Source organism: Balaenoptera physalus, assembly GCF_965194825.1.
Source record: "Balaenoptera physalus genome assembly, chromosome: 16".
NCBI classification, from domain to species: Eukaryota; Metazoa; Chordata; class Mammalia; order Artiodactyla; family Balaenopteridae; genus Balaenoptera; species Balaenoptera physalus.
Genome location: NC_138898.1, coordinates 18,736,729 through 18,757,260, shown reverse-complemented (window position 1 = coordinate 18,757,260; position 20,532 = coordinate 18,736,729). Strand labels below are relative to the sequence as shown.

At 47.8% G+C, this 20,532-nt stretch overlaps 1 protein-coding gene across 1 annotated transcript in view; it reads right to left on the bottom strand.

Annotated features, from left to right (window-relative positions):
* CHD6 (chromodomain helicase DNA binding protein 6) overlaps positions 1 to 20,532 on the bottom strand; it is a 208,287-nt gene that overhangs the window by 34,835 nt on the left and 152,920 nt on the right. The window contains exons 19-27 of the mRNA XM_082430010.1: positions 20,069 to 20,248; positions 18,923 to 19,033; positions 17,080 to 17,282; positions 15,823 to 16,022; positions 14,974 to 15,133; positions 9,728 to 9,817; positions 7,358 to 7,461; positions 1,810 to 1,939; positions 76 to 136 (exon numbers count right to left, since the gene is read on the bottom strand). Coding sequence (XP_082286136.1) covers positions 76 to 136; positions 1,810 to 1,939; positions 7,358 to 7,461; positions 9,728 to 9,817; positions 14,974 to 15,133; positions 15,823 to 16,022; positions 17,080 to 17,282; positions 18,923 to 19,033; positions 20,069 to 20,248 — 1,239 coding nt within the window. The remainder of the gene's footprint in view (positions 1 to 75; positions 137 to 1,809; positions 1,940 to 7,357; positions 7,462 to 9,727; positions 9,818 to 14,973; positions 15,134 to 15,822; positions 16,023 to 17,079; positions 17,283 to 18,922; positions 19,034 to 20,068; positions 20,249 to 20,532) is intronic.

Here is a 20,532-nt window from a genome sequence, read left to right as displayed (position 1 = left end):
CAATATACCAAGATGGGGATTTCTCTCTTGATATTAAAGATCGTGTGGATTACAAACACAGCACATTTGACTCACCATTTGTTTCTGGAGGCCATCTACTTTGTCTTCTGTATTGTCTTCTTTATCTGTGTTGCCTCTAAATAAAATTAAAAAAAAAAAAATAAAAAGCATCACACACGACCTAGGAGCTATTTTGCAACTAGGATGCTTGCATGAAAATCCCCCAGAATCACTGACCAAAGAGAACATTAGTAGATCCCTTTCCCCACAGGCCTCAAAATCTTGGTTTTTCCAGTGTTAAAACTTCTATGAGCAACGACTTCCACTCAAATGAGACTTTAGCACGAGACTCATGATCTACTCAGGCAAGTTCAGAGGCCGGCTATTCAGCAATGATGCTATCTTTAAAAAGGTAATTACTGCCCATCAAGAACTGTATGAATAAGCGGCTTTGATAAAAGAACAGAGTCTAGAGGCTGAGAGCCATGCAAACTAAGAGTCCTGATGTGCCGACCCCCAGATCCCACAGTAGGATGCCATGGATGCAGAATCGCTCCTCACGTCTAGCAGCCGTCACTTCCTTGAAAGGGAGCTCTGCTGTGCCTGCTGAGGAAGGACACTGCCCTCCGGACCATCAGCTGCTCGCCCCTAGATTAGCTGCCTAATGTCGTCTCCCTTGTGAGTTTAACTACTGCTGATGCCTACCTGTTTTTCACGATCCCTGGTAAAATCAACTTTGAAGGATTCCTGTCTCAAATATTCTTCTCTCTGTTGGTCAGGTCCTGGGGGCAGAAGGAGCCTCCTACCTTCATTGCTTAACCACAGAAAGAACAGCCACCCCCAAAGATATAAGCTGTAAGCCACATTCGGGTACCTCCCCCAGGTGGTGTTTTCCCTGACCCCGTGTGCCGAACATTAACACCACTGGTCCTTTGGGCATTTGTTAGTCTCTCTCTGAATGCATCTTTATTATCTTTGGGGCAGAGAACGTTATGATAGCTAGGGTGTTCATCAGGAGCTAAGGACAGATGGAAAATGCATTTCATCCTTTTCTCAGCCTTAGCACATGGTTAGGGGGCCTGGCATTGTGTACCCTCATGTCCAGGCTTGCCCGTGGCCCTAGGAAATGCTACTTTTGGGGGGAAGATCAGGCCAAAAGCTTACCAAACACAAGCTAAGAGATACATGCGATTTTTTCCAAATATATATATATATGAAAACCACAGCTTTTCGCTATTTAGCTTTCCTATGAATTTACACATTTTGGAGTTATGCCCAAAGTAATTAAAACTCGACAAAGTGGACGCTTCCATACTTTTTTGCACACAACCCAGTGACAAGACCTGAATGCCATGGCCATCAAGCAGTGGCTCCTAAGTCCACCTTACTCATGGACCATGAAATCTTTAAATAACACTGGAATTTCATCTGAGGCACTTCAAGGTCAGGAATCCTGAACTTGCTGTACCGCTTCTGAACTTTCTGCCAAGTATGAGAAGTTATGAGAGGTCTGAATTCTTCCTTGAGAATCCTCTGACCAGACGAGCCTGATTAAGGAGTAGGCAGGATGGCGGGCAGCTTGGGGAACTCAGGAAGGACAGGAACTGGTATTTGGTTCAAAGTGTCTGGGATTCAAGGGAAAAGCCTGAGGCATCGTAGGATGTAACCAAAGCAGCAATTTTGGAAGGCAGTTCAGGTTTAAGGGAGATGCCAGACCATGAGGAAGAGACTATTAGCGTGCTGGATGTATGCGGTCAGAGATTCGTGGCGCGACAAGTCACACTGTGGTTGGCCCATGAAGCTTCTCACCTTTCGGGAATGTCTGAGGTCCCATCTGTAACACCCTGCTCTGCAGAAAGGGACTTCTCGTCTGGCATCCCAACCTTCTCCAGGAAGCAAAGTGCTGGGTCTGCTCTCATGGCATTGTACCTCTCGTAACCTGATCAGAGGTAATGAGGAACAATGAGGTCATGTGAGAACTCACAAGATCTGCCTTGCGCCCTAGACAGTCATTTTGTTTCCCTTATTAAATAAAAAGCAAAACAAACAAACAAAAAAATACTGATTTAAAAATAACCGGATCCTGTAAGATTTCCTGTCAGGGCAAGATCCTTGTGCTAAAGTGGACACCTTTGAGGAAGTAGTGCTTGCTCCAAAATCAAAGCTGATGTAAATATTCTGTGTCCGTGAAGACACACAAGATATAGATACAATTCCCACTTGTTTGCATCTTTTGGACAGCAAGGGAATCAGGCAAGTTGGTTTTGCAATTTCTTCCCCTCACCAACCCCCCAACTCTGGACACCCTATTATCTTGTCATCTCATGAACAGGCCTAGTTCTCTTATGGTCCAATTTTATCCCATGTGTTAGAAAGGGAAGCTGAGCAAAGTAATGGATGCAAAGGATGAAAATATAAAGAGGACTACTGTGATTGTCGATTGGATTAAAACAGACCCGTTCCCTCTATATTCACAAACTCAGTATGAAATCCTAATCTACTGGCCAGGGCTTTGGAACTGCCTCTCACCATATCCCCAGAGTCAAAAACAGATGGAGTATTTCTGATCCAGAATAGAGACCTCAGACAGAAGGCAAAACAATGAAAAAATATCCTTTTTAATTTGATAATGCCATGCACGACAATTTGTTATTTTATTGTATCTAATGTAATCCTATAATGAGACAGGAGTATTTGGTCACAGCTAATGTCATATCGAACTATTTTGGGGGAAACTCCTTCATGATCATCAAAACCCTTTCCATGTTGCCCCTAACTAAGTCAATTTCTAGCTCTGTAGTATGTACAGAGAGACCCCATCACAGGTGATGTAAGACGCTGTACCTAAAATGAGTACCGGCTTGGCTGCTAGTAACACACTTGATTTTACTCTGTTGGGTATTTCCCTTCTATATTGGTTTTTGTTCTGATATCACTGTTGACGCTGTTCTAGCCCTCACGTGTAGGCAGCACCTGGTACTTTTTGTCTGAGGAGCTGCAGGTACTTGTATCTTTTAATTCAAAGTGACATTTCTGCCATCTCCATGACAGGTGCTGCCTGCACGAGGCATATGGCAGGAGAAACTGGTGCCTTATGTTCTTCTTTATTCACTTATTCCTTAGGGCAATTGTTTGATTACCGTAAGTCTCTCTCATGAGACTGTGGGCTCCCCAGGGACAGAATCTGTATCTGTTTTTACTCATCATTATACATTCAGTACCTGGCACAGGGCCTGGCACTGTACACACTCAACAAACCGCTGACTGGATGTGTCAGTTTGGCCCAGACTCTCTTCCAATAATCACTGTAGGAAGAACCATTCTCACCCTCTCCCCATGGTCTGCCTCAGCTCACATCACAACAGAAATGCCCTCCATGCTCCTGCTCTCTTGAGGACGTGCCTGCCATCGTCTCTATCTGCCCCCTCCCCAGGAAAAGAGGGATGCTTTATCTCATAGCTGAGGTGGTGAAAGCTTCCTCCTCTGACCCTTTATCATGGAGGGAGGTTAACTGTCCATGAGGGTCCTGCCCTCACGCATGCTGCGCTGGACAGGGCTTGAAGCAGGCTGGTCCCTCCAGGTGCCTACTACCTGGCTGAGTCTCTGCTCTGCAGACTTCTTCTTGTCATGTGCAGGCCTGAACTCTAGACAAATTCGGCATTTCTATTTCTCAACCAGCTACGAAGCTGGAGGCGAGGAAGAGTGATTGACCCAGTTCCCTAGAAAACCCTAACAACTGTCCTGAACAGAGAGTAGTAGGAGCTGTAATAGCAACATAAAGACATAAATAGTAGAGCAACAGGCGGCATAGGCTGCTTGCCTCTCTCCACTTAGTCTAGAAGTTCCTCTATGAGAATATGAACAGAGATACTAAAATCCATAGCCTGATGAGTATTTCATAAATCCAGGCTGCCCTAGATGGGCGGCCGCCATTTCTTAATGCGGTCAAGAGCATCATTCAGAACAGACTGGCTGCAGGGCCCTTCTTGCTGTAAGCGGAAGCTCCAGCCAGTTCTTCCACAGTGGTCAGCTCGGAGATGCAACCGGGGCTTTGGTCTTCTGATCTAAGCAGGGTCGCAGCAGGCTATGTCTGGGGGGTAGTAGAAGATCCACAAAACCCTGGGCGATGAACAGCTGTGTATTTCTTAACAAAGAAAATGGCTGCAGCTCTACAGCTCATACTATGTCTCCAGGGCAGGGAGGCAAGGCAGAGAGAGCTCCTGATAGAACCTTGAAAAGTAAACACCAGACAGCTTCGCTCTCTGAAAATACCACATCTCCATCGGCTGCTGGGTACCTGGGAGTTTGTCACCGGGTAAGACACGTTGTGTGGGTTTGGTTATCCTGTGGAGAGGGCTGTTCCTTGGGGTGATGAGGTGTGTTACCCAGGTGAGGACAGGTCTGAGCCTAGGCTCACAGAATGTCTGCTGGGGGCTGACCAGCACCCCGCCAGGAGCAGGATCTGATTTGGACAACGCAAGACGCCAAGGAGGATGGAGCCAAGCACAGGCATCTGTCCAACCCAGCCTAGGTTTGACTCCAGTGTCACTGTCCAACTTCACGGGTCTGGTCCCATCCAAGAGTGAGCCAGTCTGCATGTGTGGCTTAACACCAGTTCCCCAGCACTGGGTACAGAGGCTAAGTCTTCCCCATCTTTACAGCGTGTCTGCTAAGCTCATCACCTCCCTGGCACCTGCCCCCCACCTCTGACCCTGAATACCAGAGCTCACTCAACTGGGAGAACCTGAACGGAATGGGTGATACACCGTCTTCAAGTCTCACAGGCGTGCCCAGGAAACACTTAGGAATTATTAACTTGCAACCCTGCAAGCTGCTTCACTGAGCAGAAGAATTTTAGATTTGGAAGTAACCTTAGATATCATCAGATTGACTCTACCATTTCTGATAAGAGACTGGTTCGTTGTGCTACACGGAGAGGTCACGTGGTTCCTCTTCTCATTTCAGAGCTGAGTTCTAGCCCTGCACTGTCCAGCAGAGGAGCCACATATGGCTAATGAAATTTGAACTAATTAAAATTACATAAAATTAAAAATACAGTTGCTCAGTTGTATTAGTAACATTTCAAGTGCTCAACAGCCACACGCGGCGAGCGGCATCCGTAGAGGACGGGGCAGAAACAGGATATTTCCGCCATCAGTAGTAGTTCTAGTGGACAGCATCGCTTTAGCCTAACCTCAGTGGTTTTAAAAGTTTTAATTGAGTTATAGCTGATGTACAATATTATGTTAGTTGCAGGTGCACAACAGAATAACTGGACATTTAAATACATTATGAAATGATCACCACAATAAGTCTAGTAACTATCTGTCCCCATACAAAGCTAATACAGGATTACTGACCATATTCTTTGTGACTTATTTTATAAATAGAAGTTTGTATCTCTTAATATCCTTTACCTATTTTGCCCACCAACCCACTTCCCTCCCTTCTGGCAACCATCATTTTGCTCTCCGTATCTATAAGCACCTGTTTTGTTTGTTCATTTGTTTTGATTTTTAGTTTCCACATAAAAAGTGAGGTCATGTAGCATCTGTCTTTCTCTGCCTGACTTATTTTACTTGGCATATTACTCTCTAGGTCCATCCATGTTGTTGCATATGGTGAGATTTCATTCTTTTTTATGTGCAAATAATATTTCATTGTATATATATACCACATCTTCTTTATCCAATCATCCATTGATGGTCACTTAGGCTGCTTCCATATCTTGCCTACTATAAATAATGATGCAATGAACATATCTTTTTGGATGAGTGTATTTGTTTTCTTCGGGTAAATATACAGAAGCGGAGTTGCTGGACTGGATGGTAATTCCGCTTTTAATTTTTTGAGGAACCTCCATGCTGTTTTCCAGAGTGGCTGCACAAATGTACAGTCCTATCGAAAAGTACACAAAGGTTCCTTTTCTCCACATCCTTGTCCACACTCGTGCTTTGCTGTCCTCTGATGCTTGTGGGTCACCAACCCGGGGGTGTGGGTCCCAGGCTAGACTGCACCTCCGCCTCTCCTAACCATCTTGTTCTGGCTCCTCCTTTACGTCTTCATTTGGGGAACCTCTTTTCTGCTGGTCCTCAGGTCATTCTCAGAGACATCTACTCTGTGAGCAGGTGTAATTCCCATGTGCCCGTGGGAGGAGGTGAGCTCAGGGCGTTCCTGCTCTGCCATCTTGATTCTGACTCCCTTTCCCCAGTGGTTTGATAAAGGGCTCTCAACAGAGCCTCCCAAAGCCTGCATCTGTAACACCAGAATCTACGTTTTGAAGGGATTCTTCATTAGAATAGGTACACGCGTGGTTGTTACGTAAATATTGCAGGTTGGCCTGCAAATGTTGAAGAATTCTACTCATAGGGCGTGTGTTAGAAAGACAGTTAACCTTCCAAAGGCAGAGGAATAAGTGACAGTGAACAGCGCCAAACACCTGTTATGCACTAAGCACATGTGGGCACTAGGCCGCCCACCTACACTGTCTCATTTAATCTTCAAACAACTCTCCAGGTAGGTTGTCTTGATACTCTCCCCAGTGTACAGGTGAGGAAATAGGTCAGAGAAGTTTATGACTTGCCCAAGGTCACACATTTAGTCAGTGGCAGAGCTGGCAGTGAAAGCCAAGTACACCTAACCCTTCCCACTTTAACCCCTGCTCTCCAGTTCAAAATTTTGGCTAATTCACCTGGCAGGGAAGGTGTGTATTAGGCTCATTACAGAGGATATTATCTGGGACTTTCATTATTCATTTTAACAGTTGGCTGAAAGCAAGGGCAGGTAGTTAGAACAAGGCCAGAAATGAAGAAACTGGACATTTATTTCAGTTTTTCCAAGCTATTCAAAAACCTCTCTCAGTCCCCTTTGGTCTCTAGGTTACCACATTAAAAAAAAAAAGATGTTTATGCCATCTACTGTTCTTGAATTTTTATACCAATAGGGCAAAAAATACATACTAGGAATATGTAGATTAGCTAGAATGACCTTAGAATTCTGCATGCATGTGACATGCTAAAATCTAACATTTCCCCCATTTATTTACTGCTTTACTCAAGAAACCCTGGGGCCTACCACGTGACAGGCACTGGGCCAGAGGCTGGGACTGTACGAGTGAACAATCCCACGCGCAACGGTGCGGTGAGGCGAGTGAGGAAGATACACACTGAACAAAGCCCTCGTGGCCACCCTTTCAAAGTGCCTCACTGATACTTACATCTGCTATATTTTCATGACTCACACATTCATCCGGCCAAATTTCTGAGAGGACAGAGGTGAGGCTCTACTTTCTAAGAGAGACATGCAACAGGCCTATGGAATTTTTCAGGAAAGAGAAAATATTCACTGAAATACTCACCATGTTTGAACACGCCAATCAGAAGCGACTTGTCGGCCTCGGCATCCCACCAATCCACTGGGATCTCCACGTAGTCGATGTCGGGCAGAGGAACGTCCAGCTCCCTGTGGAAGGAAGCGCGTGGACTCAGAGTGCCTTCAACACAGACAGAACGCAACACAAGAGCTCCCGGCCTGAGCCCTCGTACTAAGCCACATCCCGAGCGGCACGCTTAGAAGCAACAACAAATGAGAGGACTCAGATAGCTGGGGGCCAAGATATCTTAACCAGGGCTCTGCCCCTGGTTTACACAGGGAGCTACATCAGCAGATGTACTTGGTGTTCAGGCTCCACTCAGACTGAATGATGCAGAATCTGAGAGCACCTCGTGGAGAACGCACAGCCAGCCAGCCTGGGGTCGGGCTGTGGGCTCTACACATTGTCAGGTGGTTCGAATGTGCCTCTTTGGTTGACAACTGCGGCAAAAGCCAGCAATAGGTTGGTTATGTGAAGGCAGAACACCCCTTCTGACTTCATACATGATACATGCATTCAGGTGTCTGAATTCATACAGGATCAAATGCTGCAAAGTGCCCAAATCATCTTGATGCAACCTTTGGAGACCCCAAGCACTATTCGAGAACAAGCTAGCCTGCACTGCTACACGCGGGGTATGAAGAGAGCCCTTCAGAGGCTAGCAGCCACAGTAGGAGGTGCTTCCTGGTGAGGGTCTGCTAACGGTCCGCTGGGTAAAACTTCTGGCCAAAGGGATGCACACAACTCACCCCAGGGAGCAGACATGGAGGCATCAGCCCCTCTCTGAGTTTCTGTCCATGTTCTGAGAGCTCACATGGACCCTTAGCTGACTGGCTTTACTTGTCTGAGCACCGTCCTTACTCTTTTGAAGGCTCTGGGGTTTGGGGAGAACATCCAGCTGGATGGCTCTTCCCTCCCACCTCCCAGCTGCCTGGGATGGTGCCTCTGCAATGTTGAAGTTTCTTCTTCCATCAGGTTCTTCTTGCTGTGACACGGGGCTGCCTGCCCCTTGCCAGGCCCAGCTCTCCCTGTGGGGATGGGGCTCCCTGGCCCCCACTTCTCCAGGCAGTGCTCCTATCTGGCTCCACCTCAGGGCCCATTGCTCTGCCTGCGTGGTGCCGCGGGCTAAACAACTTTCTGGGGGTGAGCTGTGATTCATTCCTCATGGCACTTTCTGCACAATAAGATCTACATGGGATCAGTGAGAGCTAAGATTCAGGAAAGCAGAGGGAAGGAGGGAAGCGGGGGAAGGGGCTGGGCAATGGACCTACTCGCTCCACGTTCTACTAACTTCCCTCCATCTACGCATCTAAGAAAGCATATGACGGGGATGAGTAAATTCAGATACATTACTTCTGCCCAGTAACACTGGATATAAATAAGCAGGTTGAATTCTGCTGCATATACATGACTCACAAATTGAACCTTTTTACCAATACACCCAACCTCCCTATCCTTACTAGAAATGCCCATAGTAACTACCAAGTAGTAACAGTCAATGTGATGACTGGTCCTAATTACAAAATGCCTCAGGGGTAGGACTGTCATTGCCTTTCACCTCTCTCCTTCTTTAGTGCTCCTGTGACCACTAAAACCATTAGCACTGCCCAATGGAAAGTAAGAGAAAGAAGAAACCACGGCCCCAGGGAATCTCAAAGCACAGTTCAAATACCAGCACTTGCTATGTCCCCTGGGAACAAGCGGCGTTGTAGGGGCCAGAGCAAACTGCCTATCTGGGGAAGGTGAAGGAGGCCGTCTGGGGATCCCACTTATACACTGTGACTTCTGACAGTCCAATCAAGTAGTAGCTGGGGGCTCAGCAGCCTCATTCCCCCAAATCCAGGGATATTCCCACAGGATTCTACAGCATTGGAAACACTAGCTTACAAAACTAAGGCACAACACATCAAATGGTGACAGAGTATTAGTAATACGACTAGCAAATAAAGGAGAACCACTCAAAGGTAGAAGAGGACTAAGGCCAAGAGTGGGATTCCAAGTAAAGCTTTTAGTCTACACCTGTTGGATCAAAGTCACTAATATCTATCCAACGATGATTAGATAAGGTAGAGAAATGACTGCTTTAAAAGCAATTTTACAACACTACTGGGAGAAAAAAAACCCAACTAAGAACCTCACCAAGAGCTGTGTTTTTAAGCAGCTGTTTTCTCCTTAATTTCACTCGTAGATGATCTGGCTGAATCATCCTCATTCTACCTGCCTGCTCTACCAGGAACTGGTCCTGGGTGGGAGGGAACACGGGCCTCTTGAAACACAGGCAGGTTTGTCCATTTCCATCAACAGGCACTTTATAGCAATTCTTTAACACTGGGAGCTAAGGTTGACCTGTTTTACCTGGCCGGAGTTCCTTCAAATGCTTTATCCGCTGCTTCTCCCAGTATTTCAGCTTTTAAGTAGTACAGCATCCGGACTCGCAAAAGTACCCTATGATACATGAACACAGTAATGAAACACATTAGAACCCATAAGCTGCCTGTGAACTGCCATCCCCAAGCTGACCTGGGGGAATTCTGGGTGCTCCCAGGTTGTTAGGGCTGTGAAGTTATATATGAGAAAGCACTAGAAAAAGAAAACACTAGGTATTAATGGCAGAAATTATTGTGATATCTCCATTTCACTCAAGAAAACGTATCTCATCAGTCATCTGTTAAGGTCACCCTATGGGCGTGGGAGGTGAGGGCAGCAGAAACAGCATCCCACCTGGTCCTTAAGAGCAGCGGTCCCCAACTTTTTTTTTTTTTAAATAAATTTATTTATTTATTTATTGGCTGCACTGGGTCTTCAGTGCTGCATGCGGGCTTTCTCTAGTTGCGGTGAGCAGGGGCTACTCTTTGTTGTGGTGCGTGGGCTTCTCATTGCGGTAGCTTCTCTCGTTGCAGAACACAGGCTCTAGGTGCGTGGGCTTCAGTAGCTGTGGCTCGCGGGCTCTAGAGCACAGGCTCAGTAGTTGTGGCACACAGGCTTAGCTGTTCCGCAGCATGTGGGATCTTCCTGGACCAGGGCTCGAACCTGTGTCCCCTGCATTGGCAGGTGGATTTTTAACCACTGCGCCACCAGGGAAGCCCAGTCCCCAAACAATCCCTGGCACCAGGGACCGGTTTCATGGAAGACAATTTTTCCATGGACCCGGGGGGTGGTGTGTGGGATAGTTCAGGCGGTAATGCAAGCGATGGGGAGTGGCAGATGAAGCTTCCCTCGCTCGCCCGCCGCTCACCTCCTGCTGTGAGGCCTGGACCACTACTGGTCTGTGGCCTGGGCGTTGGGGACCCCTGCTTAAGAGGGCTCACACTGTCCACACGGCCACAATGACCTCTCAGGCAGAGCTGCCTTCCAAGAGGCTCGTTACTAGTTTCCGAGTTTAGTGACAGGTGAGGTTATGTTGAATGGTGCTGTTTTCAAATAGTTTCACTGGCACATAGTTACATGTTACATGAATATTTTAAAGTCTTTTTCATGGCGATACTGCCAGAGAGCAATTCCGTCTTCTCTCCTGTGATTCGGTGTGGACCACACTCAGGCTTCATGGGAATGCCTCAGCATGTTTGAGATGAAGCAATTAAGTATTTGTTGGGCAACTGGTGTGTCCTGCACCGTGCTGGTACCGTGAGTATGTAACACAAGTAAACGTTAGTTTAACCTTGTTCTTGAGGAGCCCACAACAGTCCAATTGTGAAATAAGGCCAGCCACAAGAGAATCAGAGCACAGCAGACGGCTGTGGGGGGTTAGGGGCGGGTGGCTTAAGGTATGCAAAACACAGAGTGAAAGCCAAGGACAGGCACAGAGAAGCCCACCACATCTGAGGAGATGCTGCAGTGAGGGTTACAAGAGTACCTGCCACTGTGTTGACATCAGGCAAGAGTGAAGGTGAGCTACTAAAGCAGAAAGAAGCCTGTTCACTCGTACTTCTGTAGGAACTGATCTCCATGTAAGTTGTTTAAAAAGAGCGACGAGAACACAAACAGCACGTAAAGTACATACTACTTTAGAGAAGGTAAGAGGCGGCTGTGCGTTCCCACTGCTGGGCCCTGCACAGAGCATCTCTGGAGGAACCCGGTTAACGGTGGTCGCCTCTGGAGAGGGAAACCGGGGCGCTGGAGCGGGAGGAAAACTTACTTTTGACAAAAAAATATTTGTTAACACGTGTGTGTATTACCTATTCAAAAGGTGTTTAAATAACGAAGGGTTGAGGCCTCTAAAAAAGCACAGTTTCTTAGATTTGGGTTGAGAGTGCCACTGTGGGCTTAAGTCGTAGGTGGCAACATAAAAGCTCAAACTTTTAGATGGGAAAGAACCCTTATTTTCTGCCATACCATTCCCTACCTCAGCTGTCAATCAACTCAATTTCGAGATGTTTTTTCAAAGCTCAGAGAATGAGAACTCTAAGAATTTGTGATCGTCCCTGATCCTTCTGCCTAGCTGGCAGTAGCTGACGGCCTCCTTAGCGAGAACTGGAAAGAGGCTGTCTTAGGTATAGGATTCCTGCCCGCTTGGATCTACCTCAATCAGAGGAAGGCTTCCAGAAGATGTAAGATGCAGCTGTTTCTATATCTCCAAAAAGAGGCAAAGGTGTTGATATCTAGCAGTACCTACAGCACAGGAGAACAGAACTGAAAGCCAGTAGTATTCACCTATACTGCAAATGAGAAGTAAATCAACTCAGAGGACAGACAGACAACTCCTCTTAGAGAGCCACTTCCTCCCAGGCTGCGATGATAACCCCAGGTGGCATGTGACCTCACAGGGAAGGAGAGCTGGAGCTGGTCTGTGACACCCTTCACTTCAGCCAAACAAAACCTATTAATACTTTTGGGTGGCGGTATTGCCTTTTCTTTCATTTCTTTCTTTTTCTAAAAAACTATTCTCTTGGTATGAAATATACTTCCAGAAAGTGCATTTTGCATACATGTACAGCTTGATGAATTTCCACATACTAAAAACGCACATGTGTATCCAATATCCAGATTAGGAAACAGAACATTTCCCCAGAAGGCCCCCTGGTAGTCCCTTCTGGTCACTATACCCACTCTGAACAGAGAGTCACTGCCCTGACTTCTTAGAGCTTAGATTTGAAGCAGCTGCTTTTTAACCTCTTAAAGTTCTTTTGATAACATCTTCACGCCCCTAAATACTATATGTATTACTAATTACGCAAATGCTTTGAGTACTCACTATGTGCCAGCATGTATTAGCTCACTTAATCTTCATAACAATGCTGAGGCAGGAACTATTATCCTCATTTTTAAAATAATTCACCTGCAGGTAAGTAATGGGGCCAGGACTCAAATCCAGGCAGTCCTGACCCCAGAGCCTTTCCTGACGCACATCTGGTATTGGGGTGGCAGTAAATGTGCTAATCAACAGAGCCCACAATTCTAGAAGCTCACAGTCCAGTTATGCTAAAGAAATTCTGCCTGTTCTCTGGTGCACCTCAGGCCAGAACCAGGACCCAAGATCAAAGGGTGGAAGATTCAAGGAAGCGGCTTTTAGATTCAATATACAGAAGGACAATTAATTAGAATCATCTGGTAATTAAATGAGTGTGGCTGAGAAATGGTAAACTCCCATCACTAGGAAGGCTCGAGCAGAGGCTGGAGCCTGTCCCTGTTGGGACACTGCCCACAGAATTCCCACGCTGCGTCGGAGGAGCTGCAAGGCCCCTGCTGGCTCTGAATCTCTTGGTCGCTGAGCCTGAACTAAAGAGGACAGTACTCTCCATCAGATTCAGATTAATAAACAGCAGTCAGCTTCTTCAAACCCAGAGAAGTGCTTTACTGCATTATTCTTCGATTCTCGGGGTAAGGCTTGCACTCAGGAAAGATCTTGGGGCTGGTGGTTAGAAATGTTAAGGAATTCCTCAAAGGTCACAATTAGTTCTGCTCAACATCTGTGATCATCTGTGCGGGTGTCAAGGGAAGTTCTATGTTAATCTCTCCAGCTCAGCCTATTTTCAGTGCTCCAGACCCACCTCTGCAGCTGGGGATGGGAGAGCCAAATGCTGCTGCTGTGACTTAATAAGGCAAAACCTGAGTCCTTCGTGTTGCTCTTCAACGTTTACTGAATGTAACGATTCTGATTCTGTCATGGCTACAGGCACCGCCATTCTCCAGCCTACGAGGCTAACGGCCACAGAGTTACCTGCTTTCTGTATTCCTCATCACACATGATGGATTCTTCTTTAGTCACATCTCTCATATTTGACCCTTTCTCCCCAATTCTACAGTCAGCACCCTAATCTAGGTCATCATGATCAATACTTAGTATTATGACAGAACTCTCCTAGTTGGCCATTCAGCTCCAGGTAAACACCTACTCCATCTTGCAAATTGTTACCGGATTAATTTTTCTCCCCCAGTGTCATTTTTTATCATGTCTCACTTGTTCAAGAAATATGGTTGCTCAGTACTTACAACAGAGTGACTCCTCGGTGAGCCTGCCATACCAGGTCTCCCATCAAGGAGCCCTCATCCCTGCCAGCTTCCTTTCTGCTCCCTCACAGTGACTCTGATTCGGTCACAGTGAACATGCCGTCGGGTCCTGCCCCAGCCAGGCTCTGCTATCAACAGCGAGTGCCCTTTAAGTCTTGGCTTGAAATCTACTGCCCCAGAGAGCTTGTACCTTTGTGTGCGGTAGTTTTTATTACAGTATTGGGCATGAGACCTATCTTCAGATACTTGGAGGGATCAACGGACAGGGTTAGACTTTAGCAGTAAAGGGAAAAAACCACAACCCAACAACTACAGAACCATTAGGTTGATGTTACAGGGAGGAAGAAAAGACCTAGCAAAACATCTTAATTTACAGGATAATAAACTCTTTATAACCAGAGGTGTGCAAGCTGAGGCCTTCTCACTGCCTACCAGGAATGCTGAGGAGGTAAGTCTTGCCTGGCCTAGGAAGCTGGGCTAGATGGTTGCCAAGGGTCCTTTTACTTCTAACAGATACACTGTACAACGATGCAAATACCCACATGCAAACCTGTCATTGTTTTGTGGCTGGGTGCCCTAACTCCCCCAAACTAAACTTCATAAGAACAGTTTCATTTTCTATCACTTTCTCCTTTATTTGCGCCTGCCCCACCCCAGCTGTTAGCCTCGGGATATAAAGAATACTATCTCAAATGAATGTCCATCAAACACCGGGAGGCCATGAATGTCAAAGCAAATCTGAAGAGGAAGCAACCTCGCAAGGGGGTGTGGCTGAGAGCGGTGGCCACCAAGGCCAGTCTTCTGCTCTCCCTGACGTGCCCTCAGGGGTGGAGGGAGGGAAAGGAAAAGAAGAGCAAGCAGCGAAATCACCAGTGTCCTCCGTGGATTTTGAGAGTCAGGTCAGAAGATGCTGTACGAACTGCACTGGTAAGAGAGGCCGGGTTCCAGGGGAGAAGAGAGATGATTAAAGGAAGTAGAGAGGCTTCAAGGCGACTGAACCCTGACCCAGCTTCAAGCACACAGCCTATCCGCCTTTCCAGACCTTGCACGGTGGTACAGGGGCATCAAGTGGCCTCCCACAGCCCCGTGGGGGTCCCAGGAAGCCACGCTGTCAGAGCGGAGCTGCCACCCAGGGGTGAGGGGGGCACACTCACTTGTTGCAGTGCTGTTTGAGGTGCTTTTTGTAGCCATCATCGTGCAAGACCACCTCGGGGTTGCAGGTGGCCAGCCAGTCTGCATTCTTTAACTCTGGGAGCAGCAGCTGGTTCTTCGTTTTCTTCCCCTTCCTCCCTCTGGGGACTGGAGCGGACAGCCCTGAGACAGAAGGTACGAACATGAGCTGAGACGGCTTAAACGTGGCTGTCGGAACAGAGCTGGGCTAGGGTGGCAAAGAGGCAGCCGGGCTGTGCACGGTGGCCCTGGACGACAGGCCCCACTCCTCCGTCCCCCAGGCAGGGATGGCGAGGAGACACCCGGTCCCCCCCCAGGACCATTCAGTCAGGCAGCAAGAATCTACCGAGTGTCCTGTAGGATCACTGCAGGACAAGAAAGGTGTAGCAGAACCTGTGCCCGTGGGGACCTCACAACCTAGCCGGGGAAAAGGAATGCGTGATCTGAGACGGGAAGGTGAGCTGTGTCTCAGCACAGGGAAGGAGCAGCACAACGAAACGCACAGACAGAGGTGGAACTGAGGCAGAGCACGCCGTGTGAGTCCCCATATCAGAGAAGGAACCCCTGTGACACCCAGGTCAGTGGGCAGGACTGGCACGTGGGGAACTTCAAGAGGGCCCAACTGCACTTAAACAAAATATCACAGCTAACACTGGATGATTCTGAGGGAGAATGGAAATGGAAAACATCAGCATCCTTTCCCACAGGTAGCATTCTGGAAATACGCCTGAGAAAGAGATGTCCCCAAAGCACAGCAACATGGGCCAACATGGGAAGAGAGAAGGAACTACAGGGGTTTGCGCTTCTCGGCTACGGCCCGTGCCACCCCTCACCTGAGTGGTTCTGGAGGGTCTGGGCCTGCCCATCTTTGGTAGGCGTGATCAGTTCCCAAATGAAACTCTTGATCTTCTCGTCCCCCTTGTAGTGCTTGACACAGTACACCAGCAGGGCCCGGCAAATCATCTCCATGTCCTTCTCGTTCAGATGCCACTTGAATCGCCCATGAGTCAGAATGTCCTTCCACCGGCCCCAGCTGAGAGTGGAAATACAGAAGGGTGTTAGAGGGTGGAAGGGCCACGCATGCCTTCGACACGGCAGGACAAACAGGAGCCGAATGCTTACTCGACCCCTGGGGCTTACTGATCACCCTGAGGGCTCTGTCCTGAAAGACCTTCGAGGATCGCATACTGTAGCACACCAAATGTCACTGAGGTGACCTGGACACTGGACACAGAGCTTCATATGGCCACTAGAATGTTAAGAAGGGAGGGACGAAAATATCTGGAGCGAGGAATAAATCTGGAATTAAAACAGAGTCCAGGACTTCCCTGGTGGCACAGTGGTTAAGAATCCACCTGCCAATGCAGGGGACGTGGGTTCAATCCCTGGTCCAGGAAGATCCCACGTGCTGCGGAGCAACTAAACCCGTGCGCCACAACTACTGAGCCTGCACTCTAGAGCCCGCGAGCCACAACTACTGAGCCCACGCGCCTAGAGCCTGTGCTCCGTAACAAGAGAAGTCACCACAATGAGAAGCCCGTGCACCACAACGAAGAGTAGCCTCTGCTCGCCGCCAACTAGAGAAAGCCCGCGCGCAGCAACGAAGACCCAACACAGCCAAAAAACAAATAAAAATAAATAAATCTATAAAAAAAATTATTAAAAAAAAACAACTGACTCCAGCTGCAGTATTTGAAAGCAATGGTGAGCTCCCAGAAGCTAAACCCTCTACTTCTACCAGAGCCAGAGCCCTGCATGAATCATGCCTTAACTCTAACATCTGCTACGCTGATTCCTTATACGTCCTTGGGGGAAAAAGGCAGGAAATCAGTACCAGGCAGTAAATTAGTACCAGAGATCTGCCGTGACAAGCATATGAGAAAATCACAGCCTGTCTACAACATGGCGGCAGAGTGCGGTGGCTGAGGGGGGCCGCGGGCAGAAGGCACAGCTCTCTCTCCTGCCAGCAGACCCCCCATCAGCCCAGACCCCAGAGGAGAGTGGAGAGACACACTGGACAACTCTCAGGGACTGAACAAAAGAGGGGAAAGCAGCAACAACAAGAACCAGCAGGTGAGGCCAATACCCACCCAAATATGAGCAGGTTCTTCTCCACCCGGAAGCACTCGGCGCGGAGGTAGCGCCTGGTTTTGTCGCTGAGGCGCCTGGACCTCGTGGGCCTCTCATCGGAGTCGCTGTCCAACTCTGAAAACTCCATGAGCTCATCCTCCTCAAAAGAGTTGTAGTGTTTAGTCTGCTTCCTCACGCGCGGGCGGTCGATCACTAAGCTTTCCTGCAAACACAGAGGACTGCTGGGGAGAAAGCCCCTCTTCACTCTCCCTGTGTCCCAATGCAGATCCTGCTGCTGTTCCTCGGGACACATTTGGGAAAGAACCACCCCCATCTCGTCCTCCAGCAGGAAAGGCTCTTCCCAGCACACCTGCCGTGTCCACGACAAGCAGAGGGGACACTCTGGGACTTGCTGAAGTTGGTGTGTCCCTCCGCCCCCAGTGCTGGCCGCCCCCATCTGCTGGTTTTGCGGTCTAACAGGGGCCTGGGCAGGCAAGGGCCCCCAGTGCCAGAGTGGCCTCCTGTTCTTGCCAAGAAGGATGGGAGTGGTGCACCCCAGCTGTTATGCCCGGCATGCGGAGGCCGCCTGTGCTCTGGAGACAGGAGGAGTTGGAGAATTCCATCTGCTCAGCAACTTTTGGAAGACGAACACAAGTTACTGCCACTTCATTTTGCCTTCCACTGGTGCCACTAACCTTTTGTCTTTCATGGAAAAGATAACCTCTAGCTCGGGAAACTCACCCATTCTGGCGGCTCCCTTGGCCACGACCATCACTTCTCTGGTCTCCATCATTTCATGCTTCTCGCCCCTCCCCCCATGCCTCTTCCCAAAGCTCAGCTAAGCTCCTGCATACTGTCTCAGGGCAAGAGCTTTTTCTTCCCCCTCTTGCCCACTGTTCTGCACACAGAGTAACTCCCTGACTGTGACACTGTTAAACACTAGAAATAGGTTATTAAGGGGACTGCAGAATCCTCCTACTAGGAGAAAAGAGGTTGGATTAAGCAACCTCTGGCGATCCTACGGAAGAATAGTTAAGGCTGGACGCTGGTTACTGAGTCAGCTAGACGTACGCAGGGACAGTCTCCTGGGGCTGTGAGTCCATGAGAGCTCAACACTCACCCGAGAAGACAGGAGAAGACAGGCAGAAACTGATGTGTGCTCACCCCCGAGGGAGGTAACTGGGTCAGAGATGGAGTGAGGGGAAACTAACACGTATGGGCTGCCTCACATGGGCTGGGCAGCCACCTTCACAATGTTATCTCTAACTCTGCAAAGTGGGCCTCACCATCTCCTTTGTTCACATGTCTTTTTTCACTCTCTCACTGAGGTCAGTTCCCTTGCCCAAAGACATACAGCTAGTCAGTGGCAGAGCCAGTATTCAAACTGGTTTTATTCCAAGGCCATTCTCTTTCTCATGTTCAGAAATAGGAAAATTCAAGATACTGAAAAGAATGGAGGTGAACCCAACAAACTTTTCTTCATCATGCTTTTTTCCTCTAATGTTCGTCCGAGGTAAAGTTCCTTGCATAGGAAGTGTTGAAATAGAGGAAAATAGTCACATGCCAAGGATAGGATTTTGGCTTGGGTCAGAGGGCTGATCTTGACCTGTTTGGCCAGTTCCAGTTCTAATTGTTTTTATCGAATTTCCTGGACACCCAGCAGACTGTATGCCCCATTAGGTCACTTTAAAGATAACATTTCTCAAGCTCTATGTGCCAGGTATGTTTTAAGTGGGTTACATACAGCATCTTATTTAAGAACTAAAGCTTAGGAGTAAATAATGATTTGAGCTAGTAGGAATTTACGGTCCCATAAGATACCAGTGAAATGTTCAATGAAATAAAATATTCTCAGTGCTGTACCTTCTCACTCTTTGCTTCAGTGTCCAGTTCAGCTATTTTAGCCCATTTCTGCCAAAAGTTTGGGTCATCTAAGGAAATATCCGTTCTGTTTCCTGAAGCCACAAAGCTAGCCTGTGAAGAAGAAAGAGCCAATAAGCTGTACTTGAACACAAACAGTAAAACACCTGTGTGATCTCAAATGCACCAGAGACTCAAGAATATTCTCCTTCCGCATTCAAAATCAAAACCCCTAACAGAGCTGCCAAAATGAAAGTGAAAATCTTGAAGCTATTGTTTTAAAATTTTATTTTAAAGGTGGGGTGAGGATATTACAATTTCAACCTACAGGATCATTTTTTATAACTTAAACTGGGAAGCAGGAGGACAACCCCTGGGAGACGATGGCAACGTATGTCCAGTTGCCCGTGAAAGGGCTGATTCTTAAAACTTCCCTGGATATAGTTTTTCTTTCAGTTCACCAATCCCCAAGTTTCCACTCTGGGAAAGGCCCTGGCTGGGCCGTATGAGGTGTACAGAGATGAGCTATGCCTCTAACGCACAAAATGTCCCTGAAAAAGCCCTTCCCCCATAAGCCACCAAACAGGTGATTTAATCACACAGGTCATGAAGCTCACAGAACCTGTGGCGAGAGAACCTGAGAGTGATCTGATAAGTGGTCTGGTTAGTTGAATTCTAAATCCAGCGACCTGACGGGCAGAGGAAAAAGGCACCGAGACTACAAGCTGGGAATCTTGAATAAAATCTCTTGTCTCATGAAATGAACAAAATACGTGTTCACTGGAATTTCAACTCCCTGACACTGATCAAGCAGTGCTCTCCAAGGGACTCGGGATGACCATTCGAGGGTTTTGGAGCAGTCTCCGTGAACGGTGAAGAAGGCAAACTGCAAACCCAAGTGTCTGTCCTGCCCACGGAAGATCAGCTCCAAGGATTCAGAGTGGTGATTTCTTTTCTAGCTTGTGACTCATTATTCAAAGCCTCTCTAAGAACCTGCATCTTCAGGGTGGCACACACAACAGATGTGTAGCCAGACAATTTCAACGGTTTGCGTTTAGACAAACAGCAGCCCGGCTAGCGAGGGTCAAAGGATAAAGGCTTCTCCTTCCGCTGCCACCCCACGCGGACTCTGCGGAGAAGGCCTCGTACCTTGGCAAAAGTGGATCCTTTCCCTTCAGACTGGATGGTGATGGTGTGGGTTCTCCTCTGCAGAATCTGGTCTATGTCTTCTTCACAGAACTTGGAGCCTTCATCTTCCTCATCCATTAAGGCACCATAGGCACCTTTCCGGAGCAAGTCCTCTACCTCCATTTTTGAAAGCTGCTGTACCTGGACAGGTCACCAAAGGCTACTCACAAAGTGGGAAATGCATGGGAGAAAAACAGCCTCAAATCTGACCTTCATGATTCAGTACCCAGGTCCTCCACTAATTGCACATGTCAGAAGAATAAAGACACAAGATTTAGAAAATGAAAACCCAGATAAAGACACTCAAGAGAATGATGGGGAGGGCAGGCAGACAATCCTCCAGGGAGCTCTGGAATAAAACCCAGCACACGACCCAGTGGCCCGAACATTCCTCAGGATGCTGGTTATTATCAAGTGTCGCAAAC